The sequence below is a fragment of the Electrona antarctica genome, assembly GCF_951216825.1.
Source record: "Electrona antarctica genome assembly, contig: scaffold_92, whole genome shotgun sequence".
NCBI lineage: Eukaryota > Metazoa > Chordata > Actinopteri > Myctophiformes > Myctophidae > Electrona > Electrona antarctica.
The window spans coordinates 459,543-483,176 of NW_027638697.1; the positions used below are offsets into that span (position 1 = coordinate 459,543).

At 52.1% G+C, this 23,634-nt stretch overlaps 1 protein-coding gene across 1 annotated transcript in view; it reads left to right on the plus strand.

Annotated features, from left to right (window-relative positions):
• The window catches only part of LOC306917831 (intersectin-2-like), a gene marked incomplete at its 3' end in the record, with an annotated part of 141,771 nt that overhangs the window by 54,517 nt on the left and 63,620 nt on the right, over nucleotides 1–23,634 (plus strand). Inside the window, exons 18-28 of the mRNA XM_079530735.1 lie at nucleotides 4,991–5,309; nucleotides 5,367–5,417; nucleotides 5,871–6,029; nucleotides 10,414–10,616; nucleotides 12,149–12,227; nucleotides 13,210–13,505; nucleotides 13,943–13,998; nucleotides 16,294–16,445; nucleotides 22,373–22,406; nucleotides 22,586–22,707; nucleotides 22,913–23,018. Coding sequence (XP_079386861.1) covers nucleotides 4,991–5,309; nucleotides 5,367–5,417; nucleotides 5,871–6,029; nucleotides 10,414–10,616; nucleotides 12,149–12,227; nucleotides 13,210–13,505; nucleotides 13,943–13,998; nucleotides 16,294–16,445; nucleotides 22,373–22,406; nucleotides 22,586–22,707; nucleotides 22,913–23,018 — 1,577 coding nt within the window. The remainder of the gene's footprint in view (nucleotides 1–4,990; nucleotides 5,310–5,366; nucleotides 5,418–5,870; nucleotides 6,030–10,413; nucleotides 10,617–12,148; nucleotides 12,228–13,209; nucleotides 13,506–13,942; nucleotides 13,999–16,293; nucleotides 16,446–22,372; nucleotides 22,407–22,585; nucleotides 22,708–22,912; nucleotides 23,019–23,634) is intronic.

Sequence of the window (23,634 nt, forward strand, 5' to 3'; positions counted from 1 at the left end):
AGAGAGAGAGAGAGAGAGAGAGAGACTCAGGTGAGGGGGGAGAGAGAGAGACTCAGGTGAGGGGGGAGAGAGAGAGAGAGAGAGAGAGAGAGAGACACTCAGGTGAGGAGAGAGAGAGAGACACTCAGGTGAGAGAGAGAGAGACTCAGGTGAGAAAATAGCAGATCTACAAGCTCGCATTTTTGAAAAATCGTGAAAATGCGGCACAAATCTTTGAATATATATAATATATATTATATATATATTATATACCCCCCTGGGTCCCCCCTGGGGACCCAGGGGGGTCCCCAGGGGGGGTGTGGGGGGTCCCCACACCCTTTAGGAACCAAATGGACCCAGGGGGTCCACAGGGGGTCCCCACACCCTTTAGGAACCAAATGGACCCAGGGGGGTCCCCAGGGGGTCCCCACACCCTTTAGGAACCAAATGGACCCAGTGGGTCCCCAGGGTTCCCCGGGGGGTCCCCACACCCTTTAGGAACCAAATGGACCCAGGGGGTCCCCACACCCTTTAGGAACCAAATGGACCCAGGGGGGTCCCCAGGGGGTCCCCAGGGGGTCCCACCCTTTAGGAACCAAATGGACCCAGGGGGGTCCCCAGGGTGTCCCCAGGGGGTCCCCACACCCTTTAGGAACCAAATGGACCCAGTCGGTCCCCGGGGGGTCCCCAGGGGGGTCCCCACACCCTTTAGGAACCAAATGGACCCAGTTGGTCCCCAGTGGGTCCCCACACCCTTTAGGAACCAAATGGACCCAGTTGGTCCCCAGGGGGTCCCCACACTCTTTAGGAACCAAATGGACCCAGTTGGTCCCCAGTGGGTCCCCACACCCTTTAGGAACCAAATGGACCCAGTTGGTCCCCAGGGGGTCCCCACACCCTTTAGGAACCAAATGGACCCAGTTGGTCCCCAGTGGGTCCCTACACCCTTTAGGAACCAAATGGACCCAGTTGGTCCCCAGTGGGTCCCCGGGGGGTCCGCAGGGGGTCCCCACACCCTTTAGGAACCAAATGGACCCAGTTGGTCCCCAGGGGGTCCCCACACCCTTTAGGAACCAAATGGACCCAGTTGGTCCCCAGTGGGTCCCCAGGGGGTCCCCACACCCTTTAGGAACCAAATGGACCCAGTTGGTCCCCAGTGGGTCCCCAGGGGGTCCCCACACCCTTTAGGAACCAAATGGACCCAGTTGGTCCCCAGTGGGTCCCCAGGGGGTCCCCACACCCTTTAGGAACCAAATGGACCCAGTTGGTCCCCAGGGGCTCCCCACACTCTTTAGGAACCAAATGGACCCAGTTGGTCCCCAGGGGCTCCCCACACTCTTTAGGAACCAAATGGACCCAGTCGGTCCCCGGGGGGTCCCCAGGGGGGTCCCCACACTCTTTAGGAACCAAATGGACCCAGTTGGTCCCCAGGGGCTCCCCACACTCTTTAGGAACCAAATGGACCCAGTTGGTCCCCAGTGGGTCCCCACACCCTTTAGGAACCAAATGGACCCAGTTGGTCCCCAGGGGGTCCCCACACCCTTTAGGAACCAAATGGACCCAGTTGGTCCCCAGGGGGTCCCCACACCCTTTAGGAACCAAATGGACCCAGTTGGTCCCCAGGGGCTCCCCACACCCTTTAGGAACCAAATGGACCCAGTTGGTCCCCAGTGGGTCCCCAGGGGGTCCCCACACCCTTTAGGAACCAAATGGACCCAGTTGGTCCCCAGTGGGTCCCCAGGGGGTCCCCACACCCTTTAGGAACCAAATGGACCCAGTTGGTCCCCAGGGGGGTCCCCACACCCTTTAGGAACCAAATGGACCCAGTTGGTCCCCAGTGGGTCCCCGGGGGGTCCCCACACCCTTTAGGAACCAAATGGACCCAGTTGGTCCCCAGGGGGTCCCCACACCCTTTAGGAACCAAATGGACCCAGTTGGTCCCCAGGGGGGTCCCCACACCCTTTAGGAACCAAATGGACCCAGTTGGTCCCCAGTGGGTCCCCAGGGGGTCCCCACACCCTTTAGGAACCAAATGGACCCAGTTGGTCCCCAGGGGGGTCCCCACACCCTTTAGGAACCAAATGGACCCAGGGGGTCCCCAGGGGGTCCCCACACCCTTTAGGAACCAAATGGACCCAGGGGGTCCCCAGGGGGTCCCCACACCCTTTAGGAACCAAATGGACCCAGTGGGTCCCCAGGGGGTCCCCAGGGGGTCCCCACACCCTTTTGGAACCAAATGGACCCAGTGGGTCCCCAGGGGGTCCCCACACCCTTTAGGAACCAAATGGACCCAGTGGGTCCCCAGGGGGTCCCCGGGGGGTCCCCAGGGGGTCCCCGGGGGGTCCCCACACCCTTTAGGAACCAAATGGACCCAGTGGGTCCCCAGGGGGTCCCCACACCCTTTAGGAACCAAATGGACCCAGTGGGTCCCCAGGGGGTCCCCAGGGGGTCCCCACACCCTTTAGGAACCAAATGGACTCAGAGGGAGATGTTAGACGTTTTTTGAGGCCATGCAGGTTGAGTTTGATTCACTGTGAAGTTGTTAACATTATGCAGAAGAACATTTATTTATATTCAGATGCAGCTGTTCAGCCTGTATTTTGGGAAGCAGGAGCAAGAATAATGCAGATCAGCTGTTTTGCAGCACCTGTCCTTCTGTCTGCCGGCTTCCAGCAGAACAATGTACTTTCTGATCCATTTAACAGTACAGTGTCTGGGAGGTATTTTTGACCTGAAGTCAGCTTGTGGTACCTGGCCTTACTACAGTCATGACCTGAAGTCAGCTTGTGGTACCTGGCCTTACTGCAGTCATGACCTGAAGACTGCTTGTGGTACCTGGCCTTACTGCAGTCATGACCTGAAGTCAGCTTGTGGTACCTTGCCTTACTACAGTCATGACCTGAAGTCAGCTTGTGGTACCTGGCCTTACTACAGTCATGACCTGAAGTCAGCTTGTGTGGTGCCTGGCCTTACTGCAGTCATGACCTGAAGTCAGCTTGTGTGTTACCTGGCCTTACTACAGTCATGACCTAAAGTCAGCTTGTGGTACCTGGCCTTACTGCAGTCATGACCTGAAGTCAGCTTGTGGTACCTGGCCTTACTACAGTCATGACCTGAAGTCAGCTTGTGGTACCTGGCCTTACTACAGTCATGACCTGAAGTCAGCTTGTGGTACCTGGCCTTATTACAGTCATGACCTGAAGTCAGCTTGTGGTACCTGGCCTTACTACAGTCATGACCTGAAGTCAGCTTGTGGTACCTGGCCTTATTACAGTCATGACCTGAAGTCAGCTTGTGGTACCTGGCCTTACTGCAGTCATGACCTGAAGTCAGCTTGTGGTGCCTGGCCTTACTACAGTCATGACCCGAAGTCAGCTTGTGGTACCTGGCCTTACTACAGTCATGACCTGAAGTCAGCTTGTGGTACCTGGCCTTACTGCAGTCATGACCTGAAGTCAGCTTGTGGTACCTGGCCTTACTACAGTCATGACGTGAAGTCAGCTTGTGGTACCTGGCCTTACTACAGTCATGACCTGAAGTCAGCTTGTGGTACCTGGCCTTACTATAGTCATGACCTGAAGTCAGCTTGTGTGGTGCCTGGCCTTACTGCAGTCATGACCTGAAGTCAGCTTGTGTGGTACCTGGCCTTACTACAGTCATGACCTGAAGTCAGCTTGTGGTACCTGGCCTTACTGCAGTCATGACCTGAAGTCAGCTTGTGGTACCTGGCCTTACTACAGTCATGACCTGAAGTCAGCTTGTGGTACCTGGCCTTACTACAGTCATGACCTGAAGTCAGCTTGTGGTACCTGGCCTTACTGCAGTCATGACCTGAAGTCAGCTTGTGTGGTGCCTGGCCTTACTGCAGTCATGACCCGAAGTCAGCTTGTGGTACCTGGCCTTACTACAGTCATGACCTGAAGTCAGCTTGTGTGCTACCTGGCCTTACTACAGTCATGACCTGAAGTCAGCTTGTGGTACCTGGCCTTACTGCAGTCATGACCTGAAGTCAGCTTGTGTTACCTGGCCTTACTACAGTCATGACGTGAAGTCAGCTTGTGGTACCTGGCCTTACTGTAGTCATGACCTGAAGTCAGCTTGTGTGGTACCTGGCCTTACTACTGTCATGACCTGAAGTCAGCTTGTGGTACCTGGCCCTACTGCAGTCATGACCTGAAGTCAGCTTGTGTGGTGCCTGGCCTTACTGCAGTCATGACCTGAAGTCAGCTTGTGGTACCTGGCCTTACTACAGTGATGACCTGAAGTCAGCTTGTGTGCTACCTGGCCTTACTGCAGTCATGACCTGAAGTCAGCTTGTGTGGTGCCTGGCCTTACTACAGTCATGACCTGAAGTCAGCTTGTGTGGTACCTGGCCTTATTACAGTCATGACTTGAAGTCAGCTTGTGGTACCTGGCCTTACTGCAGTCATGCGAGTGTTAACACATTTGATGCTTTAGACGAGTATACTCGTCCTATCAAATACATTTGCGTGGTGCTGATGGCGAGTACGGTATTTAACGTGTTTAGGATCGATATAAGAAAGCCTCGATGTATTCCATTTTTGGAATCGTTCCGCTTGCTAGGTCCAGTTGCTAGGGCCCCGCCTGCACTGTTTCTGCGCCCGCAGATCAATTCGCATCTGCTTTAGCTTCTTTTCACGACGTTTTCTCGGAAACTACGGCGCTGTCAGTGGTACCATCAAATCGACGAGCTTCGGAGCTCATTTCTGTCGCCTTCGCTCGCTAGCATTTGCGCTTTTGCTACTATCATTTGTCGCTACTGCCGACAAAAACGGGCGTCCGTCATAGTACAATCTGCCTCTGATCCGGTGGCACCCAAGCGCTACCAATTGTGTCGTGCCAGGTGGCACTTGAGAAGTGTTAAAAGTGTTTTGTCGCGAGGATTTTCGGGACCGGTTGCATTGCTGCGGTCTGGCCTTATAGTTGCAGTGTTCTGGGATTATTATTTTTTTTTCATTGCACTATTGTTGTGTCTATTTATCGTCCACAGACTGGCTAAGTTGGAGGAGGAGAGGAAAGAGGAGGAGAGGAGAGAGGAGGAGAGGAGGAAGGAACAGGAGGCAGATGAGGAGAGGAGAGACCAGGAGGCAAAGGAAGAGGAGGAGGAGGCCAGGCAGCGGAGGAGGCTCCTGGAGGAGCAGCGGGCCATGCAGGAGGAGAGGGAGGCGCAGGCCCGCCTCCTTGCGGCGCAGGAGAAAGCACAAGAGGCGGAGGAGGAGGAGGAGGCACGCAAATGGCGAGCTAGCCAGGAGGCGGAGGAGGAGATGAGGAGGGCGGAGGAACCGGTGGAGGAGAAGGCGGAGGGAGAGGTGGAGGAGAAGGAGGAGGAAGAGGTGGAGGAGGAGGAGGGGGCCGCGCGCAAACGGAGAGAAGAGGAGGAGGGGACGGAGGAGCAGGAGAGGAGGAGGAGAGAAGAGGTATTGGTGTTTCAGAGTCAAAGATTCACTAAGCTGTTTACACCATACTTTGGGGGTGTAAAGGAATTGACCAAACGTTCCACGTTGGTAGTCTAGCATAAGGCATTCTACTGACGTACAGCAACCTTTGGTCCCATAGTCCAGGGGCCAACACTGATGTTTTCAACCTTTGGTCCCATAGTCCAGGGGCCAACACTGATGTTTTCATGAAATGGGTTAGGGTTAGGGTTAGGGTTTATATTTTGGTATGATAACTCTTCCAAATCAGTAGCTGAATGCCAGTTATCGCCATATACTGTATGCTGTTTTGGCAACAACATGGAATTGTGCGTCAACAATAACAAAATATCCTTTAGTTACTCTTGTGGTCTGAGAGGCTAAATGTCATCAAACGGTGGTTCCGTGGCTCAAATGGCGAATATATTAAATAATTCAATGAATCAATCCAAACAGGAGAGAGGTGGAGGAGGAGGAGGAGGAGGAGGAGGAGCAGGGCAGCATCCCGTGCTGACGTCTCCCAGCTCCTGCACCCTGACCTCCTACAGAGCCCTGTACCCCTTCGTGGCCCGCAACGCAGACGAGCTCACCCTGGATGCCGACTGTCTCATCGAGGTATGTACGACATCGTGTCTCATCGAGGTATGTACGACATCGTGTCTCATCGACGTATGTACGACATCGTGTCTCATCGAGGTATGCACGACGTCGTGTCTCATCGAGGTATGTACGACGTCGTGTCTCATCGAGGTATGTACGACGTCGTGTCTCATCGAGGTATGTACGACGTTGTGTCTCATCGAGGTATGTACGACGTCGTGTCTAATCGAGGTATGTACGACGTCGTGTCTTATCGAGGTATGTACGACGTCGTGTCTCATCGAGGTATGTACGACGTCGTGTCTCATCGAGGTATGTACGACGTCGTGTCTAATCGAGGTATGTACGACGTCGTGTCTTATCGAGGTATGTACGACATCGTGTCTCATCGAGGTATGTACGACATCGTGTCTCATCGAGGTATGTACGACATCGTGTCTCATCGAGGTATGTACGACGTCGTGTCTCATCGAGGTATGTACGACGTCGTGTCTTATCGAGGTATGTACGACATCGTGTCTCATCGAGGTATGTACGACGTCGTGTCTCATCGAGGTATGTACGACGTCGTGTCTCATCGAGGTATGTACGACGTCGTGTCTCATCGAGGTATGTACGACGTCGTGTCTCATCGAGGTATGTACGACATCGTGTCTCATCGAGGTATGTACGACGTCGTGTCTCATCGAGGTATGTACGACGTCGTGTCTCATCGAGGTATGTACGACGTCGTGTCTCATCGAGGTATGTACGACGTCGTGTCTCATCGAGGTATGTACGACGTCGTGTCTCATCGAGGTATGTACGACGTCGTGTCTCATCGAGGTATGTACGACGTCGTGTCTCATCGAGGTATGTACGACGTCGTGTCTCATCGAGGTATGTACGACGTCGTGTCTCATCGAGGTATGTACGACGTCGTGTCTCATCGAGGTATGTACGACGTCGTGTCTCATCGAGGTATGTACGACGTCGTGTCTCATCGAGGTATGTACGACGTCGTGTCTCATCGAGGTATGTACGACGTCGTGTCTCATCGAGGTATGTACGACGTCGTGTCTCATCGAGGTATGTACGACGTCGTGTCTCATCGAGGTATGTACGACGTCGTGTCTCATCGAGGTATGTACGACGTCGTGTCTCATCGAGGTATGTACGACGTCGTGTCTCATCGAGGTATGTACGACGTCGTGTCTCATCGAGGTATGTACGACGTCGTGTCTCATCGAGGTATGTACGACGTCGTGTCTCATCGAGGTATGTACGACGTCGTGTCTCATCGAGGTATGTACGACGTCGTGTCTCATCGAGGTATGTACGACGTCGTGTCTCATCGAGGTATGTACGACGTCGTGTCTCATCGAGGTATGTACGACGTCGTGTCTCATCGAGGTATGTACGACGTCGTGTCTCATCGAGGTATGTACGACGTCGTGTCTCATCGAGGTATGTACGACGTCGTGTCTCATCGAGGTATGTACGACGTCGTGTCTCATCGAGGTATGTACGACGTCGTGTCTCATCGAGGTATGTACGACGTCGTGTCTCATCGAGGTATGTACGACGTCGTGTCTCATCGAGGTATGTACGACGTCGTGTCTCATCGAGGTATGTACGACGTCGTGTCTCATCGAGGTATGTACGACGTCGTGTCTCATCGAGGTATGTACGACGTCGTGTCTCATCGAGGTATGTACGACGTCGTGTCTCATCGAGGTATGTACGACGTCGTGTCTCATCGAGGTATGTACGACGTCGTGTCTCATCGAGGTATGTACGACGTCGTGTCTCATCGAGGTATGTACGACGTCGTGTCTCATCGAGGTATGTACGACGTCGTGTCTCATCGAGGTATGTACGACGTCGTGTCTCATCGAGGTATGTACGACGTCGTGTCTCATCGAGGTATGTACGACGTCGTGTCTCATCGAGGTATGTACGACGTCGTGTCTCATCGAGGTATGTACGACGTCGTGTCTCATCGAGGTATGTACGACGTCGTGTCTCATCGAGGTATGTACGACGTCGTGTCTCATCGAGGTATGTACGACGTCGTGTCTCATCGAGGTATGTACGACGTCGTGTCTCATCGAGGTATGTACGACGTCGTGTCTCATCGAGGTATGTACGACGTCGTGTCTCATCGAGGTATGTACGACGTCGTGTCTCATCGAGGTATGTACGACGTCGTGTCTCATCGAGGTATGTACGACGTCGTGTCTCATCGAGGTATGTACGACGTCGTGTCTCATCGAGGTATGTACGACGTCGTGTCTCATCGAGGTATGTACGACGTCGTGTCTCATCGAGGTATGTACGACGTCGTGTCTCATCGAGGTATGTACGACGTCGTGTCTCATCGAGGTATGTACGACGTCGTGTCTCATCGAGGTATGTACGACGTCGTGTCTCATCGAGGTATGTACGACGTCGTGTCTCATCGAGGTATGTACGACGTCGTGTCTCATCGAGGTATGTACGACGTCGTGTCTCATCGAGGTATGTACGACGTCGTGTCTCATCGAGGTATGTACGACGTCGTGTCTCATCGAGGTATGTACGACGTCGTGTCTCATCGAGGTATGTACAACATCGTTTCCGACGCTACGCTGAGGACTCTGAGCTAAGTTGAAGCCACCCATGAATGACGGGAACGGCATCTGTGTCACGTTAGAGTTTTATAACCACTTTAACCATTGTTTTTAAACTTATTTTAGCAGTTGAAAAATAGCAGATCTACAAGCTCGTAGCGTTTTTGAAAAGTTGTGAAAATGTTACGCGAATCCTTGAATATGTATTCTTTTAGAGAGGACGTTTTTAACTCAAGTCTTTGCTTCTGGACGGGGGGGGACGGGGGGGGGGATTGGAGATTGGAGTCCGGGGCCGATTACATGATAATTCTGGGGGTCCTTGACATGAAATAGTTTGAGAACCACTGACATAGAAACATAGGGTTTATCCCTGTGAGAACCACTGACACAGAAACATGGGGTTTAACCCTGTGAGAACCACTGACATAGAAACATAGGGTTTAACCCTGTGAGAACCACTGACATAGAAACATGGGGTTTAACCCTGTGAGAACCACTGACATAGAAACATAGGGTTTAACCCTGTGAGAACCACTGACATAGAAACTTGGGGTTTAACCCTGTGAGAACCACTGACATAGAAACATGGGGTTTAACCCTGTGAGAACCACTGACATAGAAACATGGGGTTTAACCCTGTGAGAACCACTGACATAGAAACATGGGGTTTAACCCTGTGAGAACCACTGACATAGAAACATAGGGTTTAACCCTGTGAGAACCACTGACATAGAAACAGGGTTTAACCCTGTGAGAACCACTGACATAGAAACATAGGGTTTAACCCTGTGAGAACCACTGACATAGAAACATAGGGTTTAACCCTGTGAGAACCACTGATATAGAAACAGGGTTTAACCCTGTGAGAACCACTGACATAGAAACATAGGGTTTAACCCTGTGAGAACCACTGACATAGAAACATAGGGTTTAACCCTTTGAGAACCACTGACAGAAACATAGGGTTTAACCCTGTGAGAACCACTGACATAGAAACATAGGGTTTAACCCTTTGAGAACCACTGACAGAAACATAGGGTTTAACCCTGTGAGAACCACTGACATAGAAACAGGGTTTAACCCTGTGAGAACCACTGACATAGAAACAGGGTTTAACCCTGTGAGAACCACTGACATAGAAACATAGGGTTTAACCCTGTGAGAACCACTGACATAGAAACATAGGGTTTAACCCTGTGAGAACCACTGATATAGAAACAGGGTTTAACCCTGTGAGAACCACTGACATAGAAACATAGGGTTTAACCCTGTGAGAACCACTGACATAGAAACATAGGGTTTAACCCTTTGAGAACCACTGACAGAAACATAGGGTTTAACCCTGTGAGAACCACTGACATAGAAACATAGGGTTTAACCCTTTGAGAACCACTGACAGAAACATAGGGTTTAACCCTGTGAGAACCACTGACATAGAAACAGGGTTTAACCCTGTGAGAACCACTGACATAGAAACATAGGGTTTAACCCTGTGAGAACCACTGACATAGAAACAGGGTTTAACCCTTTGAGAACCACTGACAGAAACATAGGGTTTAACCCTGTGAGAACCACTGACATAGAAACATAGGGTTTAACCCTTTGAGAACCACTGACAGAAACATAGGGTTTAACCCTGTGAGAACCACTGACATAGAAACAGGGTTTAACCCTGTGAGAACATAGGGTTTTATGAGAACTTTCATGATTTAGAAGACATTTTGTAGAATCTGGTGTCTGGTCTAAATGGGTTAAAAAATGGTCCAGTGATGGAACCGTGTGTGTGTTGGTTTTGGCGCCCCCTGCAGGTGGAGGAGCAGACTGCGGGGGAGCCGGGCTGGCTGTGTGGTTCCTACCAAGGGAGAAGGGGCTGGTTCCCCCAGAGCTACGCCGACAAGTGCCCCCCCGTTGCCCCCAAAACCACCACCCACACTGCCCCTAATGCCCCGGGGGGGCAAGGGGGCCACCTGCTGCCCCACTCCGCCTGCCCCGAGGAACCACCCGACGCAGGGTAGGTGGTACCGTGCGTCCCTGGGGGGGCCGTGGTGTGCCCCCTGGGGGCCGTTGTGTGCCCCCTGGGGGCCCTTGTGTGCCCCCTGGGGGCCGTGGTGTGCCCCCTGGGGGCCGTTGTGTGCCCCCTGGGGGCCCTTGTGTGCCCCCTGGGGGCCGTGGTGTGCCCCCTGGGGGCCGTTGTGTGCAATGGATACAAAAATGTTAGTGCTGTCCAACGATTCAATATTTTAATTGTACGATTAATCGCAAATAAGCAGTGGCGTGCACAGATAGACACTAAGGGGTGCTAGAGCACCACCTGCCCTTGCCCTCTTGACAACAATATGCCCTTTTGAAAACCGGCCGGTTCCACGCGCTGCACAAGGTGCCCTTTTTTTCACTTGAGCACCTGCCCCTCGTGTCTGTGCACGCCACTGCAAATAAGTCATATTTTTTTTCAGCTGACTGTGGAGACAGTGTCTCCACAGTCAGCTGAAAAAAAATAAGGCTGTACCTTAGCCCTTTTTTTTGGACTCGAACTTCGGCAGGAATTCCCGAGCGAACATCCGGACCATTTGTTTCCAATTAATTTAAAAAATAACCTTTGAGATATCCTGCGCAGCGCGTCTCCCCTGCTCTTTATCAATCTCTCTCGTCTCTCCCAACACACACACACACACACACACACACACACCGTCAAGTGGCTCAAAACAGCTGATCTGCAAGCTCACGTGAGCTTGCTGGCAGGCAGCTAAAACAGCGTATATTGCTCGTTATTTGTTCCACCTGTGTATTCTGGGAGGCGCATTGAAGTGAAGTGGGCACAGGGCAAAAGCAGATCCTCCGTGACCGTTTTGCTTAACAATGATCAGAGTTCCCTACTTTTTGTGATGTGATGCTAGAGAGCGTATGGCCGTATGCTAATATATCATGGCCCCTGTCAGCGATCATGCTGGTGTGTGTGTGTGTGTGTGTGTGAGAGAGAGAGACGCGTCAGACATTCCATTCAATTCACCTCAGCTGCAGGCCAATCACCAAATTACAAGCACGGGAGATGGGACAGCAGAACTAGGAGATATTTCTTTAAAAAAAATCATAACTTCTGACAGGAATGCACTAGAAACTTACTTTTTTTTTTACATGCTCATATCGCATTCTCGCTGAGATATATTTTCGAGTTAATAAAAAAAGGGAAAAAATAATAATATTTTTTATTTAATAAAAAAATAAAAATAAATAAAACGAATGGTTCAAGCCCATTCATTAAGATTCGAGTGCCAACCCTAACGAGCGAACATTCGAACCTTGAATGTTTGGGGACAGCCTTAGGAGACACATGCTGGAACTTTTTACTTTGAAATGTTTTATAGTTTCTGAGTTATTTAACTTAAACGCCCAATGCATTCTCAATGGCAATAGCACAAACTTTTTTTTTCAAAGACGTCCACAGACTTCTTTGGCCCCACACGCGGGTGTAATACCAAAGACGTCCACAGACCATGATGTGTTAAAAGTTCATCTCTGTCTTTTTTTCTTTCTTTTTTTAACCAGAGTTCCAGATTGCGACGGGACGGCGTTAAACTGCAGCCCCGACGGCTTTGGGACAACTGAGGCTGACAGCGCTACGACGGTAATGACTCCACTGTTAGCCTCACATCGCTACGACGGTAATGACTCCACCTTTAACCTCACAGCGCTACGACGGTAATGACTCCACCTTTAGCCTCACAGCGCTACGACGGTAATGACTCCACCTTTAGCCTCACAGCGCTACGACGGTAATGACTCCACCGTTAGCCTCACAGCGCTACGACGGTAATGACTCCACCGTTAACCTCACAGCGCTACGACGGTAATGACTCCACCGTTAGCCTCACAGCGCTACGACGGTAATGACTCCACCTTTAGCCTCACAGCGCTACGACGGTAATGACTCCACCGTTAGCCTCACAGTGATACGACGGTAATGACTCCACCGTTAGCCTCACAGCGCTACGACGGTAATGACTCCACTGTTAGCCTCACAGCGCTACGACGGTAATGACTCCACCGTTAGCCTCACAGCGTTACGACGGTAATGACTCCACCTTTAGCCTCACAGCGCTACGACGGTAATGACTCCACCTTTAGCCTCACAGCGCTACGACGGTAATGACTCCACCTTTAGCCTCACAGCGCTACGACGGTAATGACTCCACCGTTAGCCTCACAGCGCTACGACGGTAATGACTCCACCGTTAGCCTCACAGTGCTACGACGGTAATGACTCCACCGTTAGCCTCACAGCGCTACGACGGTAATGACTCCACCGTTAGCCTCACAGCGCTACGACGGTAATGACTCCACCGTTAGCCTCATCTGCTATTTTTTGTCATCTGCTACATTTTTGTCTAGTTTTCATTTGTTGAAGAAATTGCCAGTATATTTAGTCTTAGTTTTAGTCATAGCTTAGTTTTCATGTAGTTTCCATCTAGTTTTCGTCAGTGAAAAAAAGGTAGTCGACGAACATTTTTCGTCATTGTATTAGTCGACGAAAACAACACTGCTCACAGCATGACGGTAATGACTCCACCTTCATATGTACCAATGCCCCCCCCCCCAACCCCCCACAGTCCTTAGCCCCTCCCCTCCAGGCTCGTGTCCTCTCGGTGTGGTCGCCCGGCTCCTCCTCCTCCTCTTCCCACCTGGACAGCTTCGCCCCCCGTGATGAGGTCATCACCGCGCTGCTGAGCCTCTCGCCGGGTGACATCATCACCGTGCTGCGGCAGAGGGAGGACGGGTGGTGGCTGGGGCGGTTGGATGGCGGTGGGGGCGGGGCGGCGCGGCAGGGATGGTTCCCCAAAACGCACGTTGAGGTGGTGGCCACGGCCACGCCCCCCCTGGAGGCCGCGCGCGGGAGCGCAGCAGAGTACGAGCACGCACGCACAAATTTCACTTAAACACACACATACACACACACACACACACCTGTCACATTCACGCACACGCACGCACACACACAGACACACACACACATGCCTTTCACATTCATTTAGAAGCGGTGTCGATTTTGACAGTGGTTTTAGTCTGTCTTTTGAATGAAAATGTAATCATTTATTTTATTTTATTTTTTCATATTTCAGTCACACGTTTTTAGTTTTAGTCTCGACTAAATTTACACACACTCTCTGTAGTCTTTGTGTCGTATATAGATGATATCATTGTCTTTGTGTCGTATATAGATGATATCATTGTCTTTGTGTCGTATATAGATGATATAATTGTCTTTGTGTTGTATATAGATGATATAATTGTCTTTGTGTCGTATATAGATGATATCATTGTCTTTGTGTCGTTACTCAACAGGCCCATATATTCCAGCGTTGACGAGTTTGACGCTCCCGATTCAGGTCAACTGGAAGGTTGGTGTCTGTCTGTCTGTCTGTCTGTCTGTCTGTCTGTCTGTCTGTCTGTCTGTCTGTCTGCCCCTCCCACCCAGAGGGGCTATAAACCACAATGTATTGTGGGAAGTGTTATGGACTACAACTCCAGCAGAGCGACACCACAGGATGCACTCGTAGGACGCACAAGGAGCTTGTAGATCTGCTATTCTATTTTTTAATCGTGAAAACGTGCACATTTTGGAACATATATTCTTTCACAGCGAACATTTTTAATTCAAATCTTTGCTTCTGGGAGGTCCCTAAAACAACATGTTTTGAGATAGGGAGATCCGCGGCAAATTAAATATAATTTGACATGAAATAGTTGAGAACACTGACATAGAAACCTAGGTTTTTCAGAAAACTGTCAGTATTTAGAAGACATTTTGTAAGCATTTTCCTTGCTGCTATTTTCAGCATGCAAACAAGTATAAAATGACTTATACTGGATCTCTTGTCCACTAGTCCCTTCCTAACATTTAAGTGTAGTTTTTATTTGTTGATGTCTTAGTCGTCGTAGCTTAGTTTTCATTTAGTTTCCATTTACTTTTCGTCAGTGAAAAAAAGGTAGCCGGCGAACATTTTTTCGGCTTAGTTTTAGTCGACGAAATCCATACTGGTGCCCCCTCCCACCGCCAGGGGGCAGTGGTGTTTAGTCATAGCGTGTGTATATGTGACCAGGTCTAGCGAAATGGTCCTCAACTCGCCTATAATGAAAAGGGAGAAAATCGCTAAATAAACTTTTTTTTGGTGTGATTTTCGTTTTTTTCATATTAACACAGTTTGAATGTTGAAGAAGGTTTTCATTCCAACAGATTATTGATTTGGGTAAATGAAATGTATACATTTATAAGTCAAAGTAGGCTTGTTCTTTCGGTAATTTCACCTCTGTTTTGGGGGCGGAGAAGAGCAGTTCCGAGATTTGCATGTAGCTTTCGATTGGTCTTTGGAATGTCTTTGTCCTCAGGTTTCACGCTCTGAGCACCGCCCATTAGCGTGCTTGTGTGTTTTTAAACACAGAATTCTTCAACATGGCTATAGTATGGAGGAGCATTTGGGATTTTATAGCTACGATGGACCGTGGAAGTAACTCTAATGTCTCTCGGCTGGAGATAAATGGACACCCGATGCCTCTGCTGCTCACAGGCAAAATATCCCACTGCCGTCCGAGGGTTTATACTTTACAGAAAATAAACAAAACCACGTAGCTACTCGCCGAAATAAAGCCTGCTAGACCTAGGAAAAAGTCTATTCTCCGGGCTGGGAAACGTCTCAGGTCCCCAGTTTCTCGATAAAATGCATTTTGTGCCATTTTAATAAAGTCATGTACCGGACAGATTCACTTATTCTACTATGGCATGTCAGGGTTGTGCCTGCATCCAATCCACTTCGATGTATTTTATTTCATGGCAAAAATCCCCAGCCTGGAGAATAGACTTTCACCAACACAAAACAGGCTTTGTTTCAGTGATTAGCGGAGTAGTTTTATTTATTTTCGGTAAAGTTGGCCCCCTCGCATAGCAGTTGAATTTATGGAAGTTAGTGTAGTGAGACTGTGAGAGAGACCACGGCTAGAAGCTAGTGTCAAGTGTTGTAAACAGAGAGAGACATTTTCTGGATGGCTTCAACACTTTAATGTTATTGTAGCGACCCCAGGGCATGGATACATAGGCACACATAGTGTTTGTGCTTTTATAGACAGCATTTGTGTAAATGATTGAAAAAATCGTTCACATACGGCCGTCAGCACTGCTAGTTAGCACTGTTAAATCAACATCCGGCGAGGGGAGGATACGGATCGTGTATGTATGTGTATGTAAATCAGCGCATACAGTGGGTGGGCTTTAGACCGGATGGAAGCCCTGCACACTAAATAGAAACCAGGCTACACAGAGTGCTTCATTGTTGTGACTTGTGACATTGTTGTGGACATTCAAAGGGGATTTTCTCAGCTTTGGGTAAAACGGCACAATCATTTTAAAATGGTCATATCTCCTTTAAATATTTTCCAATTTCATTGAATGATACATCATATGAAAGCTTACATTCTGTACTTTAATAATCTGTAAAAAACTGAAAAATTACTCTGGTCGAGATGAGGGCCTATTTGCCAGACCCAGTCACATTACTCTGGTCGAGATGAGGGCCTATTTGCCAGACCCCGTCACATTACTCTGGTCGAGATGAGGGCCTATTTGCCAGACCCCGTCACATTACTCTGGTCGAGATGAGGGCCTATTTGCCAGACCCCGTCACATATGCCCTCCTCCTCAGAGTTCGTGGCGCTCTACACGTACGAGAGCCCCGAGGCGGGGGACCTGACGTTCCGCGAGGGAGACGTGGTGCTGGTGACGCAGCGGGACGGCGAGTGGTGGCGCGGCTGCATCGGGGACCTCTACGGGGTCTTCCCCTCCAACTACGTCAGGGTGAGTGTAGGACCTCTACGGGGTCTTCCCCTCCAACTACGTCAGGGTGAGTGTAGGACCTCTACGGGGTCTACCCCTCCAACTACGTCAGGGTGAGTGTAGGACCTCTACGGGGTCTTCCCCTCCAACTACGTCAGGGTGAGTGTAGGACCTCTACGGGGTCTTCCCCTCCAACTACGTCAGGGTGAGTGTAGGACCTCTACGGGGTCTTCCCCTCCAACTACGTCAGGGTGAGTGTAGGACCTCTACGGGGTCTTCCCCTCCAACTACGTCAGGGTGAGTGTAGGACCTCTACGGGGTCTTCCCCTCCAACTACGTCAGGGTGAGTGTAGGACCTCTACGGGGTCTTCCCCTCCAACTACGTCAGGGTGAGTGTAGGACCTCTACGGGGTCTTCCCCTCCAACTACGTCAGTGTGAGTGTAGGACCTCTACGGGGTCTTCCCCTCCAACTACGTCAGGGTGAGTGTAGGACCTCTACGGGGTCTTCCCCTCCAACTACGTCAGGGTGAGTGTAGGACCTCTACGGGGTCTTCCCCTCCAACTACGTCAGGGTGAGTGTAGGACCTCTACGGGGTCTTCCCCTCCAACTACGTCAGGGTGAGTGTAGGACCTCTACGGGGTCTTCCCCTCCAACTACGTCAGGGTGAGTGTAGGACCTCTACGGGGTCTTCCCCTCCAACTACGTCAGGGTGAGTGTAGGACCTCTACGGGGTCTTCCCCTCCAACTACGTCAGGGTGAGTGTAGGACCTCTACGGGGTCTTCCCCTCCAACTACGTCAGGGTGAGTGTAGGACCTCTACGGGGTCTTCCCCTCCAACTACGTCAGGGTGAGTGTAGGACCTCTACGGGGTCTTCCCCTCCAACTACGTCAGTGTGAGTGTAGGACCTCTACGGGGTCTTCCCCTCCAACTACGTCAGGGTGAGTGTAGGACCTCTACGGGGTCTTCCCCTCCAACTACGTCAGGGTGAGTGTAGGACCTCTACGGGGTCTTCCCCTCCAACTACGTCAGGGTGAGTGTAGGACCTCTACGGGGTCTTCCCCTCCAACTACGTCAGGGTGAGTTGTATTACCTCTACAGGGTCTTCCCCTCCAACTACGTCAGTGTGAGTGTAGGACCTCTACAGGGTCTTCCCCTCCAACTACGTCAGGGTGAGTGTAGGACCTCTACGGGGTCTTCCCCTCCCCAGGGTCTTCCCCTCCAACTACGTCAGTGTGAGTGTAGGACCTCTACAGGGTCTTCCCCTCCAACTACGTCAGGGTGAGTGTAGGACCTCTACGGGGTCTTCCCCTCCAACTACGTCAGGGTGAGTGTAGGACCTCTACGGGGTCTTCCCCTCCAACTACGTCAGGGTGAGTGTAGGACCTCTATGGGGTCTTCCCCTCCAACTACGTCAGGGTGAGTGTAGGACCTCTACGGGGTCTTCCCCTCCAACTACGTCAGGGTGAGTGTAGGACCTCTACAGGGTCTTCCCCTCTAACTACGTCAGGGTGAGTGTAGGACCGCCACGGGGTCTTCCCCTCCAACTACGTCAGGGTGAGTGTAGGACCTCTACGGGGTCTTCCCCTCCAACTACGTCAGGGTGAGTGTAGGACCTCTACGGGGTCTTCCCCTCCAACTACGTCAGGGTGAGTGTAGGACCTCTACGGGGTCTTCCCCTCCAACTACGTCAGGGTGAGTGTAGGACCTCTACGGGGTCTTCCCCTCCAACTACGTCAGGGTGAGTGTAGGACCTCTACGGGGTCTTCCCCTCCAACTACGTCAGGGTGAGTGTAGGACCTCTACGGGGTCTTCCCCTCCAACTACGTCAGGGTGAGTGTAGGACCTCTACGGGGTCTTCCCCTCCAACTACGTCAGGGTGAGTGTAGGACCTCTACGGGGTCTTCCCCTCCAACTACGTCAGGGTGAGTGTAGGACCTCTACGGGGTCTTCCCCTCCAACTACGTCAGGGTGAGTGTAGGACCTCTACGGGGTCTTCCCCTCCAACTACGTCAGGGTGAGTGTAGGACCTCTACGGGGTCTTCCCCTCCAACTACGTCAGGGTGAGTGTAGGACCTCTACGGGGTCTTCCCCTCCAACTATGTCAGGGTGAGTTGTATTACCTCTACAGGGTCTTCCCCTCCAACTACGTCAGTGTGAGTGTAGGACCTCTACAGGGTCTTCCCCTCCAACTACGTCAGGGTGAGTGTAGGACCTCTACGGGGTCTTCCCCTCCAACTACGTTAGGGTGAGTGTAGGACCTCTACGGGGTCTTCCCCTCCAACTACGTCAGGGTGAGTGTAGGACCTCTACGGGGTCTTCCCCTCCAACTACGTCAGGGTGAGTGTAGGACCTCTACGGTGTCTTCCCCTCCAACTACGTCAGGGTGAGTGTAGGACCTCTACGGGGTATTCCCCTCCAACTACGTCAGGGTGAGTGTAGGACCTCTACGGGGTCTTCCCCTCCAACTACGTCAGGGTGAGTGTAGGACCTCTACGGGGTCTTCCCCTCCAACTACGTCAGGGTGAGTGTAGGACCTCTACGGGGTCTTCCCCTCCAACTATGTCAGGGTGAGTGTAGGACCTCTACGGGGTCTTCCCCTCCAACTACGTCAGGGTGAGTGTAGGACCTCTACAGGGTCTTCCCCTCCAACTACGTCAGTGTGAGTGTAGGACCTCTACGGGGTCTTCCCCTCCAACTACGTCAGGGTGAGTGTAGGACCTCTACGGGGTCTTCCCCTCCAACTACGTCAGGGTGAGTGTAGGACCTCTACGGGGTCTTCCCCTCCAACTACGTCAGGGTGAGTGTAGGACCTCTACGGGGTCTTCCCCTCCAACTACGTCAGGGTGAGTGTAGGACCTCTACGGGGTCTTCCCCTCCAACTACGTCAGGGTGAGTGTAGGACCTCTACAGGGTCTTCCCCTCTAACTACGTCAGGGTGAGTGTAGGACCGCCACGGGGTCTTCCCCTCCAACTACGTCAGGGTGAGTGTAGGACCTCTACGGGGTCTTCCCCTCCAACTACGTCAGGGTGAGTGTAGGACCTCTACGGGGTCTTCCCCTCCAACTACGTCAGGGTGAGTGTAGGACCTCTACGGGGTCTTCCCCTCCAACTACGTCAGGGTGAGTGTAGGACCTCTACGGGGTCTTCCCCTCCAACTACGTCAGGGTGAGTGTAAGACCTCTACGGGGTCTTCCCCTCCAACTACGTCAGGGTGAGTGTAGGACCGCCACGGGGTCTTCCCCTCCAACTACGTCAGGGTGAGTGTAGGACCTCTACAGGGTCTTCCCCTCCAACTACGTCAGGGTGAGTGTAGGACCTCTACAGGGTCTTCCCCTCCAACTACGTCAGGGTGAGTGTAGGACCTCTACAGGGTCTTCCCCTCCAACTACGTCAGGGTGAGTGTAGGACCTCTACGGGGTCTTCCCCTCCAACTACGTCAGGGTGAGTGTAGGACCTCTACGGGGTCTTCCCCTCCAACTACGTCAGGGTGAGTGTAGGACCTCTACGGGGTCTTCCCCTCCAACTACGTCAGGGTGAGTGTAGGACCTCTACAGGGTCTTCCCCTCCATCTACGTCAGTGTGAGTGTAGGACCTCTACAGGGTCTTCCCCTCCAACTACGTCAGGGTGAGTGTAGGACCTCTACGGGGTCTTCCCCTCCAACTACGTCAGGGTGAGTGTAGGACATCTACGGGGTCTTCCCCTCCAACTACGTCAGGGTGAGTGTAGGACCTCTACGGGGTCTTCCCCTCCAACTACGTCAGGGTGAGTGTAGGACCTCTACAGTGTCTTCCCCTCCAACTACGTCAGGGTGAGTGTAGGACCTCTACGGGGTATTCCCCTCCAACTACGTCAGGGTGAGTGTAGGACCTCTACGGGGTCTTCCCCTCCAACTACGTCAGGGTGAGTGTAGGACCTCTACGGGGTCTTCCCCTCCAACTATGTCAGGGTGAGTGTAGGACCTCTACGGGGTCTTCCCCTCCAACTACGTCAGGGTGAGTGTAGGACCTCTACAGGGTCTTCCCCTCCAACTACGTCAGTGTGAGTGTAGGACCTCTACAGGGTCTTCCCCTCCAACTACGTCAGGGTGAGTGTAGGACCTCTACGGGGTCTTCCCCTCCAACTACGTCAGGGTGAGTGTAGGACCTCTACGGGGTCTTCCCCTCCAACTACGTCAGGGTGAGTGTAGGACCTCTACGGGGTCTTCCCCTCCAACTACGTGAGGGTGAGTGTAGGACCTCTACGGGGTCTTCCCCTCCAACTACGTCAGGGTGAGTGTAGGACCTCTACAGGGTCTTCCCCTCTAACTACGTCAGGGTGAGTGTAGTACCGCCACGGGGTCTTCCCCTCCAACTACGTCAGGGTGAGTGTAGGACCTCTACGGGGTCTTCCCCTCCAACTACGTCAGGGTGAGTGTAGGACCTCTACGGGGTCTTCCCCTCCAACTTCGTCAGGGTGAGTGTAGGACCTCTACGGGGTCTTCCCCTCCAACTACGTCAGGGTGAGTGTAGGACCTCTACGGGGTCTTCCCCTCCAACTACGTCAGGGTGAGTGTAGGACCTCTACAGGGTCTTCCCCTCCAACTACGTCAGGGTGAGTGTAGGACCTCTACAGGGTCTTCCCCTCCAACTACGTCAGGGTGAGTGTAGGACCTCTACAGGGTCTTCCCCTCCAACTACGTCAGGGTGAGTGTAGGACCTCTACAGGGTCTTCCCCTCCAACTACGTCAGGGTGAGTGTAGGACCGCCACGGGGTCTTCCCCTCCAACTACGTCAGGGTGAGTGTAGGACCTCTACAGGGTCTTCCCCTCCAACTACGTCAGGGTGAGTGTAGGACCTCTACAGGGTCTTCCCCTCCAACTACGTCAGGGTGAGTGTAGGACCTCTACAGGGTCTTCCCCTCCAACTACGTCAGGGTGAGTGTAGGACCGCCGCGGCGAAAGCCACAAAAAAAACAACGCCTGCGTTCCTCGCTTCCCGTTTGAAACGCCCTTAAGGGTGATTTTTAACCCGCAGCGCGGGTTAGTTTCACCGTTCAGACCCCGTCATGTCATAAAGACTGACGTTGTCTGCACTGCGCAAAAAGCATGGAATACAGATGTGTATATTACAGGAAACTCCCGTTAAACTTTCCAACAAACTCCCGTAAACTCCCGAATTGTACCATCACACCTGTATATTACCGTATATTAACTGTATATGCTGCTAAACTTGAGGTTTACGGGCAAAATACAGTGCCCATAATTGCCCGTTAACACCCAGAACGCCCAGGGTTATTTAATCCATTACATTATAGCGCCCAGTCGATTTATAAACACGGACCACTTTTACCGACGGACCGGATGTTGTTGTGAATGTGTGTGTAGCAGCTAACAATAGCCACGCCACTTCAAAGTTGCGGCTCAAGAATTGCGGCTCAAGAATCCACCACTCCTGAATGAAGTGTCTGATGCTGGGAGTCTGGTGCAACGCACAGGTTCCTCGCTATACTCCTGGTGAGAGCAGGGCTGGACCTGGTGAGACGTAGGAGGGGCCCGGACAGGAGGCAACCCACAGAGCCTAGTCCCTCCACATACCAGAATTGTACCAATCAGTCCCGACACAGTAGTTCCGGAGTGGTTCGAACGGATTGTGCGGCCCTGTCTTTCCCTAGTGATCTGATCGAGGGTAGCTACTGGGACGTAAGTCGGGACTTGATCACCCCGGCTGGGTCACCTGAGTGAGGGGTATGATGTTCGAGAGACCCGAAACCCCGATGACCTTGGGATACATCACTGAGGATACGTCCCAGTTGCATCCAGGCAATGTATTTTCGTTCAAAGCTTATGAACTTAGGGGGGGAAAAAATCACAATAAATCTCAATATCGACTCAAATCGCAAACATAATTTAGAATGTGCGTATAGAACTAACGTTATGCTGATGATGTCATCGTTCTGTCCTTTTCAGGTAACGAGGCCTGGAGGTCCAATTAGGAAGCCAGGTGAGGCCGGGAGCACGCACGCACGCATGCGCGCACGCATGCGCGCGCGCACGCGCGCACAATGTCTAATTTGAACCATTATGTTTCAAACTTAGCTGGGGACCCTCTGGAACTCCATCAAGGACCCCTGGGGGTCCCACTTTGGGAAGCACTGATCTATTTAATTTTATTTTATCCAGAGATTGCACAGGCGGTCAGTACCACCGTGGCCCACACGGGGGAGCAGTTGAGTCTGTGTCCGGGTCAGCTGATAGTGGTGCGGGCCAGGAACTCCTCCGGCTGGTGGCTGGGGGAACTGCAGGTCAGTCACAGCCTAGGTCTCTCTACCTCTCTCTCCTTCTCTCTCTCTCTCTCTCTCTCTCTCTCTCTCTCTCTCTCTCTCTCTCTCTCTCTCTCTCTCTCTCTCTCTCTGCAGGTCAGTCACAGCTTAGGTCTCTCTACCTCTATAGTCAAGTCACAGCTGTGTGCGTGCGTGCGTGCGTGCGTGCGTGCGTGTGTGTCCTCAGGCCCGGGGTAAGAAGCGTCAGAGTGGATGGTTCCATTCCAGCCACGTCAAGTTGCTCATGGGCCCGACGTCGTCCAGCGGGATGTCCTCCCCGTCCGCTCTGCCAGGTAAAAAAACACCCATCCATCCATCCATCCATCCACCCACCCACCCGTCCGTCCGTCCGTCCGTCCGTCTGTCCACCCATCCATCCATCCGCCCGCCCGCCCGTCCGTCCGTCCGTCCACCCACCCACCCATCCACCCACCCACCCATCCATCCTTCCATCCATCCATCCATCCATCCATCCATCCATCCATCCATCCTCTCATCCATCCATCCATCCATCCATCCATCCATCCTCCCATCCATCCATCCTCCCATCCATCCACCCATCCATCCACCCATCCATCCACCCATCCATCCATCTATCCATCCATCCATCTTCAACCGCTTATCCGTAGTCGGGTCGCAGGGGCAACAGCTCCACCAGACATTAGTGACTTCCTCCTGGGGGATCCCTGAGGCGTTCCAAGGCCAGTGAGTCGATGCGTTTCCTCCATCTGGTCCTTGTAAACCGCTGTATTCCCGTCCTCGGGAATTTAATCTTTGCGTAGGACAAAAATAGCCAATTTGCTCGCCTACATATAGCGTAATTTCTCTGTTCATTGTCAATGGGACTTTAATGTTTGTGTTAGGACAAAACTCGACACTATAGCTGAATATAGGAGAATAGGAGGGGCC